This window comes from Caretta caretta, chromosome 8 (genome assembly GCF_965140235.1).
Source record: "Caretta caretta isolate rCarCar2 chromosome 8, rCarCar1.hap1, whole genome shotgun sequence".
NCBI lineage: Eukaryota > Metazoa > Chordata > Testudines > Cheloniidae > Caretta > Caretta caretta.
In genome coordinates, this window is record NC_134213.1 from 21283272 (window position 1) to 21302906 (window position 19635).

Consider the following 19635-nt stretch of genomic DNA (forward strand, 5'->3'; position numbering starts at 1 on the left):
CCCTGGATGGATTCCTTACCAATAAGTCATTGTCCAACCACATATTTCCCCAGACTAAGCATACCCACCTCCTTAAATCTTTCCTCATAGGACATTCCAGCCATACCCCAAGTAAATGTGGTCATTCTCTCGAGGATTGTAGGACTTCCAATGCCCTTTTAAAGCTACGCAGCCAATATGGTTCAAAAATAATCCAACTATACATGGTGACTATGGATGCTATCCAACTGACTAAGTTTGAACCACAAACTCTTTATTTCAAAGCTCAAGGGGCACAAAGTCTCCAGGCTGCCACTTCAGTTTCTGCAGGTGGCATCTTCTGTTCAGAACATTTGAGCCACTGATAAGTTATTGTGGTTCTTTAGATCAGCAGTCCCTTGGTTCAAGAAAGTCACTTCTTCTTTAATGGATTCTAGATCTGGTTTCAGATTAGTGTTATGCACATTTTATTTGGCAAATGAAGCTACTAGTAGCTGGTTCACTGTATATGATAGAAGCTCTATGACTGCCTTGCAGAAAAGATACCTTCTAAGCTTTAAAGAGTCTGGGCTTTAGACCCAAACATAATTTACCTTAAAAATCATTTTTAGGTCAACATGGGGAAAACTCCTATGAATTGTAAACATCAAGGGCCAGACTTTCAGGCAAATTTGTGCATGTGTTTTGCATGCCAATCCAGTACTTTTTAAAAGTACCTGGGTAACTATATATGCAAATCAGGTAGTTACAGACATCTGCATGGGCATTTACCCAGCTTGCAGCAATACTCAAGGTAACTTTGTGTGCACGCGTGCGCACACACACAGTGCATATGTAATTTGCAACAATACACCTAATCCGGACACTAGTTTTGTGGGATTCTTCCCATGCACACACAACCCAAAATATCATTATGCTACAGTGAAAATCTAAGAAAAACAAAAAAAACCCTCACCATTTCTGTAGAATACAGAGAGTTTTGTTTTGTGCTCTGCAACAGCAGTTTACTATTTAAAAACTATAACCTGAGAGGAGTTCTAACAGAATTGAGGAGAATGGGATTGTACAAATGAAAGAAGCAATGAGGTGATGACATAAATTATTCACCAATATCACAAAACATGTTAACTGCAGCTGCCTTAAAATGAAAATCTCTCTGTTTGCTTAACAGATGAAAACTAGATTTGGCAGGGAAAGTTTACTTTTAGGCTTCTAGGAGGGTATTACAAACAATGGAACTATAAAAAGAAACTGGGCAATATCCTTTAAAGGAAAATTTAGTCTATTTCAACTAGCAAACTACAGATTAAAAAAAAACAAAACATTCATTTATCAGAACCCAAGACTTGGCAGAGCAGAGCAGAATGACAATCTGCCATTCTGCTGCTTGTAACGATTATTTTTAAACTGTGCTCTTGGACTTTGCCTCTTACGATTTGCAACGTAGCCTTAGGACACACTCACTGGCAATATCCCACAATGGCAGAGTCCTGAAACAGAGCTGGAGTCTCTTACAACACTGTTGGAATGGAAGGGTCACTGCAGGGTTACTGTCCCACTGCATGAATGAAATGGTGTCACTTAGAATTTGGGCTAGAGAGCTGTAAAGTCCAGGCAATCCAGCCTGAGGAGTGAGACCAGCCCCTTCATCTTGGAGAAAAGTTAACCTCAAGAATCTCTGCAAAATGATCATTTTTTTGCTACTTCCCCTCCATTTCCAGACAAAGTATGAAGAATGTTCAGCAAACTGAATGGTCTGATTATATATCAACACATAGGGATGTCTGGCTAAGGATACGTCTATACTACCCGACAGGATCGGCGGGCAGTGATTGATCCAGCGGGGGTTGATTTATCGTGTCTAGTCTAGACGCAATAAATCAACCCCCAAGTGCTCTCCCGTGGACTCCTGTACTCCACCACCGCGAGAGGCGCAGGCGGAGTCAACGGGGGAGCAGCAGCAGTCGACTCACCACAGTGAAGACACTGCGATGAGTAGGTCTAAGTACGTCGACTTCAGCTACATTATTCACGTAGCTGAAGTTGCATAACTTAGATCGATCCCCCCACCTACCCAGTGAGGGCCAGGCCAAAGAGAAGTTGCCATGCCAGCATCACAATACTGTTTTACAGCTGGCAAAGCAAGTTCAGGGCTCACATCCGTGGAGCAGGAAGTAAGGCTATGTCTACACTACAGCCTATGTTGGCATAACTTATGTCAAAAAACCACTCCCCCGAGCAACGTAAGTTACACCAACCTGTGCACAGCGGTCTGTCAGCGGAAGAGCTTCTCCTGCCGACATAACCACCTCTGAGCGGCAGCAGCTTCTGAGCGGCAGCAGCTTCATTTTGCCAATGGAAGAGCGCTCTCCCATCAGCAAAGAGTGTCTTCACCAGACATCCTGCAGCAACACGACTGTATCGGTACAGCTGTGCCACTATAGTGTTGTACATATAGACAGGGCCTTACGATTCCAACATTCCTCCCGTTCCCCATAGCCTATCTGCTAGTGGGAACAGGGCTAGTTTGATAGAAGTGGGAGACCTATGTGCTGTGAGGAATCCCCAGCTCAGTAACACTGAAGAAGAGAAAGTCTTCCAGGATCCCAGGGTTTACTACAGTGAGGGGAGCAGGAAAGAGGAAGGCACCTCCCACAATTGGCTCTTGGGCCAAATCTTACTAGGCTTGCTCACAAGTGGGCCCATCAAGGAGCACAACACTTCACACATGTGTAATGCAAGCAGGATTGGACCTCTTCAGTTTTACCCATTGACTGAGCCCTTTTGAGTGCAGCTGGGCTCATTCTGAATCATCTGCACTGCCCAGGTGCTTTCAGGCCTTGTCTAGGCTAGGATTTAAAGGTGTGACGTCCACAAACATTAGCTAGCATGTCTGAACAGACTAATTAAAGGCCATGTCCACACATATGCTCAACTGGCAGAGTTAAAGTCTAGTGAAGTTCCCAGATTTTAGCATGTGTTAAAGCCTACACTAAACTATTCAAAAATGTTAGGCTAAAAAGTGTGATGTCAGCTATCCTATCCTCAGCCACTTGGGAAGGAGGTTAAGAAGTGCCTGATATCACTCAACAATGATCTTTCCAACCCTGTGATGGCCTCTGAAGTGACTCATGAATGTTCCTCCTTAGCCAGAAAGGCAGCAGCCAGATGGGACATGGGGTCAGGAGGGATTAGAAGTGGATGGAAATATAAAGGCTCCATAAGGGATGTTGAGACCTTCTCCCTGGAAACTATTGTGTGTGTCACTTCTAACAGCAGAAGGAGGGTTGCAAAATTTCCAGGAGAGAGAGAACAGCTCTAGCATATATGGTTAAGACAGCGGCAGAGGGATGCATCACACACACACACACACACACACAGTTGGCGCATATGCCAGCAGAGCTGCATGGTATTATTTCTCTCCCACTGATAAGACACCACAGACTCACTCTTCAAAAAGGGAGACACCTTCAAAACAGAAGGCACCGTATTTCTGCCAAATGGGAAACGGAGCTGAGGACATAGAAGCTTTTGTCTTTGGCTGCACAGCATTGCACCTTTTACTGTGCTCAGATACCATGGTGATGGACACCGCATAGGAACCTGAAGAAAATAGGTATTTCCAGACCTCAAAAGCTGGGGAGTAAGACCAGCTGAGTCCTCTCTTGACCCAACTTTATTGGGGGAAACTAATATCCCCAGTTTCTCAGAGTGGTCTGTGTGCAGGTAATACAATTGACCCTTTGTCCAAGCTAAGTAAAGTCTTTGATCTAAGTGGGGATATAAATGTCATGGGTCATTTACAGGTCAGGTCACAGTGCTGGGAATGGGGGAAAAAGAGTTCCTCCACACTCATATATGATGCTAAGTGGCTGCCCTTAGGGGACGGAAAAGAGCAGGTTTATGCTCAGAAATGAGATGCTTGGAAGCTAAGGTTTAGTACGTATATTTTGTGGCTGGCTCTGATTTGCCAGCCGATACAGTCAAAAGCAAGATGACTCAGCTGCGTTCAAAACCTATTTTTTCCAGCAAAGGAGGAGGGGATGATTCTATATAATTAACTGGCTTGGTGAATCTGCCTGGTTCCTACTGATCTCTTCAGATAGAGACAGCACTCTTCTCATTTACTCCAGCACCAACACAGCTCTGTGAGGCTCTGCTTTCCGGAAGATTCTAGACACTTCCTAGGCACTGATCCAGCTTTGAGCCTCCTTGGCTTGCCCTGTTTCTTAACTCCATCCGAGGAGAACTATTGTGGAGGAATAAGACAGGATGTTGAGACTTGGGGGGTTCAAAGAGGGGAACCTCCCAGGAAGCAATGAGTGGATGAGCAGCACACAGTCAATCACCAGTGACCAGTTAAAGAACACACCTTCCATCCACATTCTCCTCACAAGCCAGAAAGTTTCAGGGCAGGATGTTCCACCACATTAAGGGTTTTATCCTCCAAACTGCACATGTTGAGTAGTGATGGGAATTGTCCATACCACAAAGCCAACCAGAATCCCACTAAAATGTCCCCATCTCCATTCCCACCCCCAAGAATTCACGAAAGATTTTTCTCTGCTAGAAGACAGTGAATGTTACCCCTGATTCCATCTGATCCCCTGGGACTGTCTCTTTGTGGAGGTATACAGCAGGCAGCAAAATGACCTCTCTGGCTAATTAAAGAACAGAATGGATGAGTTCCAAAAGGACCCCTGTCCAGTATTCCTTGGTTGGAAGGACTGATGGCAATCACACAAGAAGCCTGGAGGGGAAACAGGGACTCAAAGACCTGGAGAATTCCCAACCCCACGTAAAGAGGCCTAGAAGAATGAGGAATTAGACACTCTTGCAGGTATTCTCCACACACCTACAGAAACTGAGAACAGTTCAATAGTTACCTAGTCTCCCAGTACAAAATACAGAAACCGTAGGAAGCTAAGTTGCCTCACATATACATTTTCCAGGAACGATAATGCATCATCTAAGTAAGATGAGCAAGCATGGTCAACACAAAGTAGAGGGGGAAAGAGTTGTGAGTTTGGGGGCTGGAGGAGGAAAAGCAAAGCAAGGTTTGTGTCTGCATCCTTGGGGGCAGGGGAAGAAAGCTTGGATCTGCTTAGTTATTGCTATGTTACCAGACTTCTGGTTTTCCCTTGCTATTTGCTCACTGCCACATGGTAGCTTCGCTAGCAAACTGTAGGCAAGAGTAACCCAGAGAGGAACCTTTTAAAAAGGTATCAGAGGGGTAGCCATGTTAGTCTGGATCTGTAAAAGCAGCAAAGAGTCCTGTGGCACCTTATAGACCAGGGGTCAGCAACCTATGGCACGTGTGCCAAAGACGGCACGCGAGCCGATTTTTAATGGCACGCTGCTGCCTGCCAGGTCCCGGCAGCCGGGACCCCGGCAGGCAGCAGCGTGCCATTAAAAATCCTGCCTGCCCCGACCCGCTCTTCTCTGTGCCCCCACGGGTGCAGGGTGAAGAAGGTTGGTTCTGCCGGTTGCTGCTGCAGAGCAGGCAAGGTCCCCCCGCCCCCAGCGGGCTGGGTTCCTGCAACTCCTCCGCTCCCTCCCTGCCACCGATTAGCTGATGGCCAATGCGAGGGAGGGGGAGAAGTGGAGAAGAGGTGGGGATGGGGTCTTGGGGAAGGGGAGTGGAATCAGGGCATATCCCCTCCAGCCCCCTGCCATGAGCCGCTCTGGGTAGGGGGCTGGGAGCAACCCCACAACCCTAGCCCTAACCCCTGCACCTCCTCACACACACCCAGCCCTCTGCCCTGACCCCTGAACCCCCCCCCCACAACCCCCTCACACACACCCAGCCCCCTGCCATGAGCCGCTCTGGGTAGGGGGCTGGGAGCAACCCCCACAACCCCCCCTGACTCCAGCCCCCCACACCCTGACTCTTGCATCCTCCACATTCCCACGCCTACCCTGAGCACCAAACGGGAGCTCCTGCACCCTCCCCCCCCCCCCCCGCACCTTCACCCCTTGCACCAAATGGGAGCTGCCCAGGTAGCACTCCACACCCAAACCTCCTGCCCCAACCCTGAGCCCCCTCCCTCATTCTAGCTCCTGGCCAGACCCTACACCCCAACCTGCTCCTTCACCCCCAGCCCTGTGCTCAGTGCACTCCCACCCTCAGCTCAGTGCAGAGAGAGAGAGGAAGAGAATGGGCTAGAACCAGGAAGAAGGCAGGTACCCACTTTATGTGAGCAGGGCCAGGATCCCAGACCAGCAGTGGGCTGAGCGGGGCCAGCAGCCGGGACCCTGGTTGGCAGAAGCCAGCAGACGGAACTCCAGACCAGCAGCGGGCTGAGTGTCAGCGGGCTGAGCCACTCAGCCCACTGCCGGTCTGGGGTCCCAGCCACTAGCCCTGCTCAGCCCGCTGACGGTCTGGGGTTCTGCCTGCCGGCTCCTTGCCGGCTGGGGCCTGCGGCCGGGACCCTGCTCAGCCCGCTGCCGGCCTAGCGGAACGGAACCCCAGGCTGGCAGCGGGCTGAGCGGGCCGGCGGCATAAGATCAGCATTTTAACTTAATTTTAAATGAAGCTTCTTAAACATTTTGAAAACACTGGTTTACTCTACATACGACAGTTTAGTTATATACTATATAGACTTACAGAGACCGACCCCTTCTAAAAAACGTTAAAATGTATTATTGGCCCGCAAAACCTTAAATTAAGGTGAATAAATGAAGACTCGGCACACCACTTCTGACTGGTTGCTGACCCCTGTTATAGACTAACAGACGTATTGGACTCTTTGCCATTTTTAAAAGGTAGCATTTCTTCTAAGAACTCCAGGGTGTCACAGCTCAGTCATTATTAAAATGCACATTAGTGGAAGGAGAGTGTCACTCAAATTCCTAACGTCATAGCCTAGACCATACAGGAGGTGCCTTATGTGGTGCAGAATTAACAGTGTGTGCGTCAATGGACTGTCCCATGTTACGGTTATGCCAAGGGGAGAAGCCAGCTTTAAATTTTATTAGTTATATTTCAGGGCTTTTTCATAAAGTGTCCACTAGGTATTGGGAGGTCCCTTGATCTGTAGTTTATAGAACATGGGCAGCTCACAGTGAATCCAGGACAGAACCCTCTAGCTTCACTTCACAGTCACACGTGGGCGGAGACAGGCAGTACAAACAGGTTTAATTGAGCTCCTTGATTGCTAACTAGAAAACAGGTCTGTCCCAGTTTCAGAATAGGCTGGGGCACAGCAACTCAGAACTCTGCAACTGGTGGATTTTAAAGGCCATGTTACCAGCACCAGTCCATCTACCCACTAGAAAACAATGTACTAATGGCACTTTCTGGGGTTCTATTACACCAAACCTGTCAGGTACCTTTCCAGCATTATCATCCTTTCACTATGAGAGGAACTGGGTTGCAAATCACAAACACTGGGAGTGCAAGTTCCCAACATTAACCATAGCTTTGTCTGCTAGGGGCGTGCCTGGGGTTCTATTATACACTGCGTAGATTTCCCACACTACACTGGACTAAATCTAGCAGCATCTCAGCTCCAGAAGTGGTTAAGGCCAGATACATTAGAGGAAGATGAAAAGTCTCTTCCACACCAATAATATATCACGTTGGGGAATTTATTCCCAATCATTAGTTAAGCGCAGACATATACAACACTGTACAAGACACAAAGACAGAGATGATCCCTGTCCCCAAAGAGCTCCCAGTTTAGCAGGAATATACTGAAAATCAGCACTGGAGCAACTCCCTGACTGATATTATCAACTGGGCATTATGCATGGAAGAAACAAACAGGCCATGCAGACTGTAGGACTCATGGCTATTAAAAGTGGAACAAACCCCCACATTCTATAAGTACAACAAAATGGCTCCCCAAAAGCAGTTAATATCTGCACCCTGCCAAATCCGGCACTGCAGACTTCCATTTCACAACCCACAAGGAGCCAGAAAACCACCGTTCTGTCTGCACCTCTGCTCCCATGTTATCCTACAGTCCTCATCACTCCTTGTTCTTCTCCTCGCTTTCTTGTGTGCTGCCCCTCACACTTACAACAGCCACCAGCTTCCTGCATGCCACCTGCCTCTCTCTTTTTCTAGCCTTCTCAGTTAGACTTCTTCAGCCACTACATCCCCTGTGCATTATTAGCCATTGGCCTGGACACCCTACCGGGGCTGGATTACAACCTCCTTGGGCAAAGGGCTTATTTTGACATGGTCTGTAAAGCATTATGCACATTTGCTGAGCTAAATAAATAGCAACAACAGGCCTTTGCCACTAGGTAGGTGGAATATCAGAGAGGAGAGAGCAAGAGGTCCATTCATAGACATATCTTGCTTCAATGGTAATGACATAAGGCAGGAGTCGGACTGCAAGTGCTCCCAATAGACTTGCTCTCCCAGGCAGAACCTGACAGCTCAGTGTTGCTGTGAGCCGGTCATGATACATCAAGACTAGGATTCAAACAGCCAGCAATGTACGCACTGGGTATGGGATGTGTGAATACGAAAAGACTCCCTGCCTTTGCCCTTCTCAGGCTATAGAAATCCAACATGCATTTTTTAATGTTAGCTTCATATATGCACAGAGCAGTACAGTGCTGCCTCCTGTGTAAAGCAGGACAATTTAGGCCAGAGCTGAGATAGCAAAATTGTCTGAACAGCCATCACTTTCCTTTAAGGGAATCACAAAATCCGCTTGCTAGCCAGGGAGGCAGCTGCTCTCCGGACTTTGCTCCAGCAACTATAATCTAAAACAAACTTTTAAAAAATGACTACTACAATTCTGTACCAAGAATCTCTGCCTCCCACGCTGGGTCAGTGCTTCGGGAACCAAGGAGTCAAACTTCTCCAGAGAGGAGGTCCCTGTGGTGAGCAATATGTAACCCTTCCCCTCCCAACCAAAGAAGGTCCAAAGGGAATACTGGCCCTACAACTAGTACTGTGTGAAAGACACACAGTGCCCTGCCTTTGTTTAGTTAAGACAACACAAATGGAGCGCAGCGGGGGACCTCATGCGCTCCACCAGCCCAGGAGATAGAAAAGAGTTTATTCTTCAGTAGGGAGCTGCTAAGTGACTAACTAGTAATACTAAGAAATTGTAAATGCAACTAACAAAATATTGCAATTGCAATGAATTCCCTGTTAAGTTAACTTGGAGGAAGAGGGTGGTTAATTACACACAGTAAAACTTGAAAAAGCTACCCGGATCCTAAGAAGATCCCCTTTGCTAGAGAAGCTATCACTATAACCAGCATTTTCTTTCAGGACTTTACCGAGTCCCACAAGGAAAGGGTTGGCAGGCTCCCAGCCCAGCAGCACCAGGGAGGGCTAGTTTTGGTCTATTTGGAAATAGTTACAGAAAGTCAGAAACCTTAAAGTGCTCCCACGCCTTTCCCAAAGGTCCTGGGGATGGTTTTGGGACCGGGTGCTCCATCCCCAGATCAGGGGGGCGGGACTGGGGGGAGGGTTAGACACTCACATAGTGTTTGTTGGGGGTTCGCCTTTTCTGCACGTCCAGCACCTTCACCTCCAAGATGCTCCTCCTGGGCATGGCTCTGTCCTTTGCAATCCGGCCCCCAAAAGCAAAGGGAAGTGTACAAATAATCCTCCGGGCTACAAAGAAAAGAGGGGGAAGAGCAAGAGACCGGGGCTTGGTGCAGCACAGCTCCCGCCACACATACAGCTTCCAGGCCTTGGACTAGGGAGCAAGCATAGAGAGGAAGGAGGGGTGAAAAAGAAATGCCCTACTCCACGATCAGAGAGACGCTCAGCTGGGATAGCGATAGCAAAGCCTCTGCCACCTCTCCTCTCTTCCTCCCTCCGGGCCCCTCTCTCCAGAGTTTGCAGATGGAGGACTCCTTCTTCCAGCCCACCCCTGCCGGAGCAGCCTATCCCGCCCAGGCACGGGCAGTGAGTTATGTGCTCAGACCCAGCCCAGCTCCCGGGGCTCTTAAAGGGGTATGAGCACAACTAAGGCTCACCCAGTGCCTGATCGCAGCGCTAGTCTCCGCAGCTGGCAGGACGGGGTGAGGTGGGGGGACCGACGCCTTTCCAGTTACAGGTTTCAGAGTAGCAGCCGTGTTAGTTTGTATTCCCGAAAAGAACAGGAGGACTTGTGGCACCTGAGAGACTAACCCATTTATTTGAGCATAAGCATCCGATGAAGTGAGCTGTAGCTCAGGAAAGCTCATGCTCAAATAAATGGGTTAGTCTCTAAGGTGCGCCAAGTCCTCCTGTTCTTCTTCCAGTTACACGAACTACTGAGGCCGCCAGAGTTTCTGGCACTGTCTCCTGCTGCGGCCTTTGCCTTTCCCTGTCTGCTGCTCCAGCTCCGACTGGCTTTGGTGTCCCCGTCATTGCCCCGAGGCGGCAGCCCCGCCAGTCGCATTCTGGGGAGCACCAGAGCAGTGGTTTTCAACCTTTTTTTCATTTGCAGACCCCTAAAAATTTTCAAATGGAAATGCGGAGCCCTTTGGAAATTTCAGACACAGGCTGTGTGGGCCCACAGGTTGAAAACCACTATTCGGTGGTAACCCCACCTTTCCCGGACCCCCAAAACCACTGCTCCAGAGGATGGGGGCAAAGGACTCTTGGAGACTGAATTCTGGTGGGGATAGTCAACTTGTGCTCTGAACAGTAGATTCCCCACCCCATCATCATTTTAGCCCCATCGGTCTCCTCATTTGGCCCCAGCTTCTTTTTAGGAAGGGACAAAGGGAACCGTACGGCAGCAGCTAAAAGCAACCAAAAGTTCAACAGCAAAACGCCTTCACCTCACGGGAAGAGCAATTTCCCCTCCCCATTCGGGAGCCAAGCAGCGCCCCCCAGAGGAGAGGAAGGCGGCCTCCGCGCTGTGCGCGTCTTCCAGAGGGAGCCTTTGTGCTCAGCCCGCACAGCCCGGCTCCCCCTGCCACGGCGACTGGTCTCTGCGCCGCACGCCCCAGCCCCGCTGCTGAGTGACACGCTCCGGCCGTGCACGCGGGTGGGAGGTGCGGATCCCAGCATGGCCCGGAGAGGGCAGCGGCGAGGCGTGACTGCTTAGGCCTGCCCGGGCCAGGGGGTTGCATCGGCTTGATCTGCTCAGAAGGATTAGTGCAACCACCCAACCCGGTTCTGTTTTTTTTTTTTTTTTTTTGGGGGGGGGGGGGGGGGCAGGGATGGAAGAATAAGGAGCTGGCTCTACCGCTCATTCCTCCAGCCCTGAAAGCCCCCGATTTGCACGCTGCCCTGCATTTATAGTGTGTCTCTGTGCATGACATTTGTCCGCGCCCCTCTCAGCTCCACAGACCACAGCTGGAGAACCTCTGTAATAGAGGTTCCTCCCACCTTAGCGAGCTTCCCCTCCTCAGGGGCAGAGGTCTTGCTGGCTGCACAGAAAAGCAGCCCTCTCAGAAGCAGGAGAAAAGTAGGAGGGAGGTAATGGCTGTGGGCGGAGGCAGTAAGATCACCACAAAGTGATGGATCTAGGGTCACACCCTCCCCAAGAATACTCTGGAGGCGCGCGTGGGGGGAGGGGGCAGTGTCTTCTTCCACCCCACCCACGCCACTGTGTGCCTCTGGACCCATATTGCCCTCCAAATTTGCTCATCAGGCCCCTAAAAAAAATCACAGGATTGGCTTATCAAATCACCAGATTTTTAACAACACACGTGTACTGGGGGTATTTTTCATGCTTGTTGCTATTTGAGCCCGGGGGGGAGGCAGAGGGGATCCTATTTTCTTTCTTCATAACCATGAAAACTAGTAATGTACTTTAACAACAAATGCTGAGATTCTCCCACAGTCTCCTGGAAGCTGGGGCTTCAAGGACAAATATGAGACTCACATTAAAATCACAAGAGCTGACAATGGTGCTGTCCCTTCCTTTCCCCTGTGCCCCCCCCCCCATACACTACCCTGTTCATGCTCCATGTGCTTGCCCCACCCTGTACTCTATTCCCCAGCGATTTGTCCGCGCCCCTCTCAGCTCAGGACCTCTCTGATTACCTCCATCTGCCCAGGGGATTGGTACAGTGGTGGTTATATGTCCCACCCCTGCCAGCCAGCACCACCGTGTACACACTGAGTGTTGTCTGGAGTACCTGTGTTGACGAATTGCAGCACTTCTTACTCCATAGCACACACAGCACAACAAGGCAGGGGTGGATGACAGGAGGAGGCACACAGTCTGCCACCGTGCTGACCCTTTGGGCAGGAAGGTAGTTGGAGATGGGTTGCAGGCATGGGGAGCATTGGGTTCAGGTTGCTTTTGAAAACGACTCCACACGCTTAGATACACCCCAAATTACAGACTTGAAAACTAAGGCAAGGAGTCAGTTTTTAAAGGTATTTAAGCACCTTACTTCCCATGGGTTTATAATACATTTACAAATCTGGTCCTAAGTGACTTGCCAAAGGCCCCAGACGAACTGGGGCACAGAGCCAGATCTGAACTGGAGGAAGCCCTTGCTTTCTGCGCCACATTTAATCCAACGGATCAAGGATTGCAAACTTTTCTACAAGATGACTCATCCTACCAGAGAGGTGCCCACAGGACAATCTCCTGTTTCTACAGGAGATCAGCATTACAAAAGTGTGTAATATATTTTTTAGCTGTCTGTTCATGCAAATTAGTATTTGGAAAGATGGAGAAGGAGCCAGTACCATGCGACCAACTACCTTTTCACAAGCTTCCAGGAAGTGCTCCACAGACCACAGCTGGAGAACCTCTGTAATAGAGGTTCCTCCCACCTTAGCGAGCAGGGGCAGAGGTCTTGCTGGCTGCACAGAAAAGCAGCCCTCTCAGAAGCAGGAGAAAAGTAGGAGGGAGGTAATGGCTGTGGGCGGAGGCAGTAAGATCACCACAAAGTGATGGATCTAGGGTCACACCCTCCCCAAGAATACTGAAGGACCTTCATCCCCAGATTTTACTGACTCCTAAGGCTAGCCCTGGACAGCTGGAGGTAGAGGGGGAGGCCATCAGCTTTAGGAAAAGTGGTACAAATATTCAACTTCCATGATCGATTGGCAATTTTAAAGGCTATTTTTTGCAAGTGAAAGAGGTAGGACCTTGGGTCCTGACCCCAAACGGGGGGCATGGAGACAGATGTGCCAATTCAGATATTTCTTGGAGTGGGAGGGGCAAATTCCAGTATCTTTCCCTCCCCGAACTGTTCTGTTCCCCTCTTATCTCGCCACCTGCAGGACCCCAGGGCTCCCTCAGCCAGAGAGTCTCCCCTCTCTCTTACCCACACAGTGCAAAAGCCAGTGCTGTCAGGCGTCAGGTTCTCCGCGACTCCCCATTTGGCCACTCACTATGCGGAGGGATGGCTGAGTCAAGTTTCAGGGGCATTGCAACCATGTCGCTGAAGCAACGTTCTGGCAGCAGCTGTACTTTACTAAAGGACCACTGCTTAAAAGTGATTGCGCCCCAGTCCACCTGGCTCAGCAACCTATGGAACTTTGAGCAAGTGCAAAAACTTTGCCCTCCCTAATTGGCGCCACGGCTGTGAGCCGAAAGGCTGGCTTTGATTCAGCTTTCATCAGCAGATCCTGTCTAAGCACTGTTTCTGACAGTTTCCAGCCTTCGGCCACAAACCTGCAAAGGCTGCACAGGTAAGGAGTCCTACTGCTGCAGGAGCAGTTTTCTTTTTGCCTTTTTTTTTTTTAAAGGAAGCAGCACCGCTAGAGAGATAGATATAAATTAGACTTTGGGGTGTTTTCTTGTGCCTGTCACAATAGCAATGTTCTCGGGCTTCCTCCATTTTGTGCTGTGCTGCTGAGTGCTCCGATGTGCTCCTTATTCTACAGCTCTCCTCTTTCTGGCCCCATTCTGCTTGGTGTGGCCTTTCCACTGTCCCCAGAGGCATCACTTTCATCTTTCCTCAGAGACCCAGCTTGACCTTTCTCCCACCCGAACCCCTGCTATCACTTTTATTACCATGATAATATACATCAGAAATGAATTCCCTGGGAACAGGTTATAGGAAATGCTGTGTGCGCTGAAGGAATGACACCAGCTGTGCGGAATGAAGGCCATGTTAAGAGGCTTGCACCTTTGGTTTGTGTGCATTATTCCTTTTCACCTTTGCAAACGTCATCAGCAATAAATAAAACATATCAGAGAAGCAGACACATTATAGATGGGGGGGAGGGGGGAAAGGCACCTAGATCCCATATTGTCCAACCCACCTCATCCTTCAGATACTGTATTGCTACCTTCAATATATTGCCTGGGTGTAATCTAATCCTCTACCCTACAGTTACCTTCCAAACAAACTAAAATCCAGCTTTATTACTCCAGCCATACAAAGATGAGAATTCAGAAACCAAGTCTGCACTCACAGAAAGGGCTGTTTTCTCTCCTTCAACATGCAACCGGAAGAAACTAAAAGCAGCACAGCATGGTACTTGCTGAACTGGAATAGCCTTTCCCTCTCTGATGGGAATAAACATCATCCTTGAAATCCCCGTGCACATAGAGATTACCCCAGCATTGTCCATGAAACTGGCTGCATCTCAGAGATGGGAGTACAGCCAACCACAGCCAGTTCCTGGCAATGCACCTCTGAGGTGGCCCAATGTACCTGTTTGACTGCATTATGTGAGCATCAAAGGCCTGTTGCCCGCCCAGGACTCTCCAGGGCCCAGGAAGGAATTTGCACCATTTTCTCAGTGCCACCCACAGCCTGTGTCTGAGGCAGCTCCCCAGTAGGTGAGGTAACCAATCTACTCTTAGCCACAGGGCATCTTAATTACATTATAAAGTTACCCAAGACCTGGCACATCATTAGCTTCCAATTGAATTGAATTTCCTGACAACCACCACATCTCGCTCCTTGGCAGCTCCTCAAACAGGGCTCCTTTTACACTGTTAATTCTGCTACACTGGCTCTGGAGGAGAGTGTGGTTTCTTAAAGGACCGGACAGATTACCAATTCTCCGTTACCCCTCTGCTGGGCTCAGCCTCCCCCCACTCTACCCCCGAGAGGCAGCAGGCATGTACCTTAGCCAAGGGGAGGAAGGTAACTGCAGAAAGAGATGAAAGACATCCAAAGGGAATACTTGCCCCTCTCCCTTAGTAGTTGTTCCTACCTAGCATCTGTGAGCAGCAGTTGAGCTTTGCTGCTTCTCTGTCTCGGAGGCCTAGGAGTGAGGCTGACTTTCCCACGAGTGGCTCGATAGCACAGGTACTGGGAGATTGGGCAGATGGTGAGTGGAAATGCCTAAGAGTTGCCAAGACTAAGGTAACAGAGGCAGGTGGATTCTAGACTGATGAGGTCCCAGGGGGCTGAGGATTGCAGGCTGAGACCAGGTGGCAGCCAGAGAAATTGTAGAGCCTCAACGTGTAACACCGACCTTCCAGCATGTCATACAATTTTATTTCCTGCAACTCTAACTGCTGCACCACTTATTGTTAATGAAACCATACATATGAGGGGGGGGGGGGGAAGGTCAGTTTTAAACCCCCTTCCGCTCTGCATAAAGTTGGAGTCTAAACAGAATACTTCACATATCCAATACCACCAAAATGCTCCCCAAGGGCCCCTCAGACCTCGTTTCTCTCGACACAAAGGCCTACCAGTCTAGCTTGGAGGTTTAGCATTCCAGAGAGGAGCATCAGTCCTGCTCAACTGTGTGTTCCTGTTGCCCTCTAGTGGCAGCAGCTGTGAGAGGCTATGAATCCCTATTCCAGGATGACAGGTTTCAGAGCAGCAGCCGTGTTAGTCTGTATTCGCAAAAAGAAAAGGAGTACTTGTGGCACCTTAGAGACTTACCAATTTATTTGAGCATGAGCTTTCGTGAGCTACAGCTCACTTCATTGGATGCATACTGTGGAAACTGCAGAAGACATATACACAGAGACCATGAAACAATAGCTCCTCCCACCCCACTCTCCTGCTGGTAATAGCTTATCTAAAGTGATCACTCTCCTTACAATGTGTATGATAATCAAGTTGGGCCATTTCCAGCACAAATCCAGGTTTTCTCACCCTCCGCGCCCCCCCCCACACAAACTCACTCTCCTGCTGGTAATAGCCTATCCAAAGTGACCACTCTCTTTACAATGTGTATGATAATCAAGGTGGGCCATTTCCAGCACAAATCCAGGTTTTCTCACACACACACCCTCCCACACACACAAACTCACTCTCCTGCTGGTAATAGCTCATCCAAACTGACCACTCTCCTTACAATGTGTATGATAATTAAGGTGGGCCATTTCCAGCATAAATCCAAGTTTAACCAGAACGTCTGGGGGGGGAGGGGTAGGAAAAAACAAGGGGAAATAGGCTACCTTGCATAATGACTTAGCCACTCCCAGTCTCTATTTAAGCCTAAATTAATAGTATCCAATTTGCAAATGAATTCCAATTCAGCAGTTTCTCGCTGGAGGAGACTGAGTTTGTGTGTGTGTGTTTTTGGGGCGGGTGGGGTGAGAAAACCTGGATTCGTGCTGGAAATGGCCCACCTTGATTTTCATACACATTGTAAGGAGAGTGGTCACTTTGGATAAGCTATTACCAGCAGGAGAGTGAGTTTGTGTGTGTGTGTTTTTGGAAAAAGGGGGGAGGGGTGAGAAAACCTGGATTTGTGCTGGAAATGGCCCACCTTGATTATCATACACATTGTAAAGAGAGTGGTCACTTTGGATAGGCTATTACCAGCAGGAGAGTGAGTTTGTGTGTTGGGGGGGGGCGCGGAGGGTGAGAAAACCTGGATTTGTGCTGGAAATGGCCCAACTTGATTATCATACACATTGTAAGGAGAGTGATCACTTTAGATAAGCTATTATCAGCAGGAGAGGGGGGTGGGAGGAGGTATTGTTTCATGGTCTCTGTGTATATAATGTCTTCTGCAGTTTCCACAGTATGCATCTGATGAAGTGAGCTGTAGCTCATAAAAGCTTATGCTCAAATAAATTGGTTAGTCTCTAAGGTGCCACAAGTACTCCTTTTCTTATTCCAGGATGGCACTTCAGCCCCAGAGCTAAGGAGGGTTTTTGGGGGCAGCTGGGTCAGAGTTCTCCCTCTTGTAATGACATGGAATTTGTGGCTATGGAATTTTACGTACACACACACACACACACACTCTCTCTCTCTGTGTCCAAGTGGCCTAACACCAATTGCTTATGGAGCAGATTCACTCCCCTGCCCACTCTATGCAGAATCTCAGCCTTCGCTAATGGCTAACCTACTCAATACTGAACCACCCCCATTAAATTAATCTCATCCAATCTCCTTGCTGAGGAGAGGCAGTGTATGAGGGGAATCAGAGGCAGAGCATTAGGAAAAGCAGAGAAGGCCTAAATGACAATGACACTGGCTGTGGGAGACCTCGTTTGTCAGCTTGAAGTGGATCAGAGTTCACAAAAGGAGTTTTGTTTAGGAAAAGACTGGGGTTGGGGGGGAAGTGTACTGTGGCTGTTCTTTTCATCTTCCCCCTTCAGAGGAAGGAACAAAAGCCTCTTTCACATCTGGGCAGACACCACCCTTCTTGGATTCCATACGCTCCCCGCATAAAGATGCCCAATATTGAACTATTAAAAGCAAAGGAGAAAATTTGTATAAGCTATTTGGTCCAGTACCCCTCCTTGCTGCAATAGCAGCTGGAAGGTACCAGCTAAGGGAATCACTGCAGCTGTGTTCTTTTGCCTTACCATACTCCGCAGCCCTTTCTGACTTTCTTATGTGCACACAAATATCTGCATGCACCCACCCGCTCTTCCATTGGTGAACTTTCCCCAAAGCACACACAGGCAGCTATTTCTGTTTATTCTTTTATTAATTAAGATAAATGTTTATCCACATAGGGGCTTGTTAAAATAAACTCCTGTGTATATCTCTGCACGCCCTCATAAACCCACTCCAGCGTGCTACTTCAGGGACATGAAAGCTGGCAGGAGGCCAAGAAACTGCTAGAGATCAATAAGAAGCACTCAGTATCAGGACTGCTGCATAGCACAGGTTATTCTGGCTGGGATGCTCTATGACAGTATTAGGGTCCAACTAGAGTTAATTCTCTGAGGCTATTGCAACATAGAACACCAAGTACCTGTTGCATTTGCACTGGCTACAAGTGGCTGGGTGAGAGACAATTGCAGCTAATGCTGTCAAACTGCACCTGGGGTTTAATTAACTAGCTTGGAGATAGCTGTGGAGAAGAGTGGAGAACTGATTTGTCCAGATTGCTTCTAGGGCAGAGTAGCCTGGAAGCGGATTATAGAGCACTCATCGGATCTCTGTTGAGTCCTGGTAGCTTATTAAATAAACAACTTTATATTTAAGTTTTCTATTAGCCTTCCAAACATATTATCCATTACTCCTCCCAGCCCTGGTACAAAGTAGGCAAGTATTGCCCTTTGATAAAGGGAAAACTGAGGCACAAGTCAGGGTTAGAGCTTAGGTGTCTTTTGCTTTGGCCATACCTCTGTTTATACCTCTGCATAGAGGAGCAGGGGTATCAGAGCAGCAGCAGCACCGGATAAGGAAGAGTCTCGCAGTCAACATTTAGGAGCAGATGATCACATCTCTCATGTTTAAAGTAAGGCTGTAGTTTCTTAAGTCCGACATGAGCACCACACAAAAAAGCCTCTAGACCCCTAGGTCTGAAAAGTCAAGATCTCCCCAAACTCCACCCCTTCTTCCTGTGAAGAAGAGTTCAGCAATTTGGAATAAGATGAAAGATTCTTGGTAAACTATTAATCCAACAGGAAGATAGCAAATGAGTCATGCCCTTTACTGTAGTAGGCCCTAACTGTTAAAAATCACATCCTACTCATTCTTCAGGTATCAATGATGTACTGGAAGGCGAAGGCAGTACTCCAGATTCAGTTCTAAACGGCAGTGGAACACTCTTCAGGCTGGCTGGCAGGGCACCAGGTACTTTTCCATCCATCCACTGTTGTAGGGATTGCAGAGTTACAGGTAGGTTTTAAGCATGTTTAAGTGTCCCTGGTTCTCCCTTACTAAATGCAATCCCAAGGCAGTTCTTTCCCCCACCTCCCACCAAAGATAAGAGCCAAATCTACAAACACAACCACAGTGCCACTTTAAGTGGTCATGTTTTGGAGCAAGCGTGTGGTAGAACAATGCTTACAGCATACTAACGGCTGGATCCCAATAGATTTCTGCCCAACAGCCACACCCTACTAGTTTGCCCTGAGTGCTGAGCACCTGTCACTCTGACTTAAGTCACCAGGACAGGTAGGGTCAAATCCAAAGCCAAGAGGACTGATCTTCTACTGCTTTGACTCTTGGGTTATCATTTTTGCCCGAGTGGGTGTAACAGTGCCAGGTCAGAATGGTACCAGGTTGCACCCACTTTGCACAGGTATGATGTCACAAGGGGAGTGGCCCTGGAGTAGCATGCTCTAGGTCTCTGATGTTCAGTCCTCTACCAGATGGGAAGTCAGTGGCAATCCCAAGGGTGTGACACCAGTAATGGAGAAGGGAAGCATCAGGAATTCCCTACGGGCTGTGAGAAGCAACACAGAGGCTCAAAGTAAGCAGAGGCAGGTATGGGTGATTTTTCTTAATGAGATATGGCCAAGAAACAGGAAAAACATCCATCTAAATTGGCCAGCTCCAGTTTTATATTTTCCCATGCAAAGATGAGCCTTAGAGCTGTACTCTGGGGCTGTCGTGCCCAATGTTTTAATGCAGGTACCCCCTAATGGGCATATGGAGGAAGTGCAAGTCGCC

The 19635-nt window shown here is 48.6% G+C and overlaps 1 protein-coding gene across 2 annotated transcripts in view; it reads right to left on the reverse strand.

The window, feature by feature from the left end:
- The window catches only part of SH3PXD2B (SH3 and PX domains 2B), a 121734-nt gene extending 111927 nt beyond the window's left edge, over positions 1–9807 (reverse strand). For both annotated transcript variants that reach the window (XM_048861800.2, XM_048861799.2), the window contains exon 1: positions 9432–9807. In XM_048861800.2, the coding sequence (XP_048717757.2) occupies positions 9432–9503 (72 nt within the window). In that variant the 5' untranslated portion in view covers positions 9504–9807. The remainder of the gene's footprint in view (positions 1–9431) is intronic.
- Positions 9808–19635: the final 9828 nt, after the last annotated feature.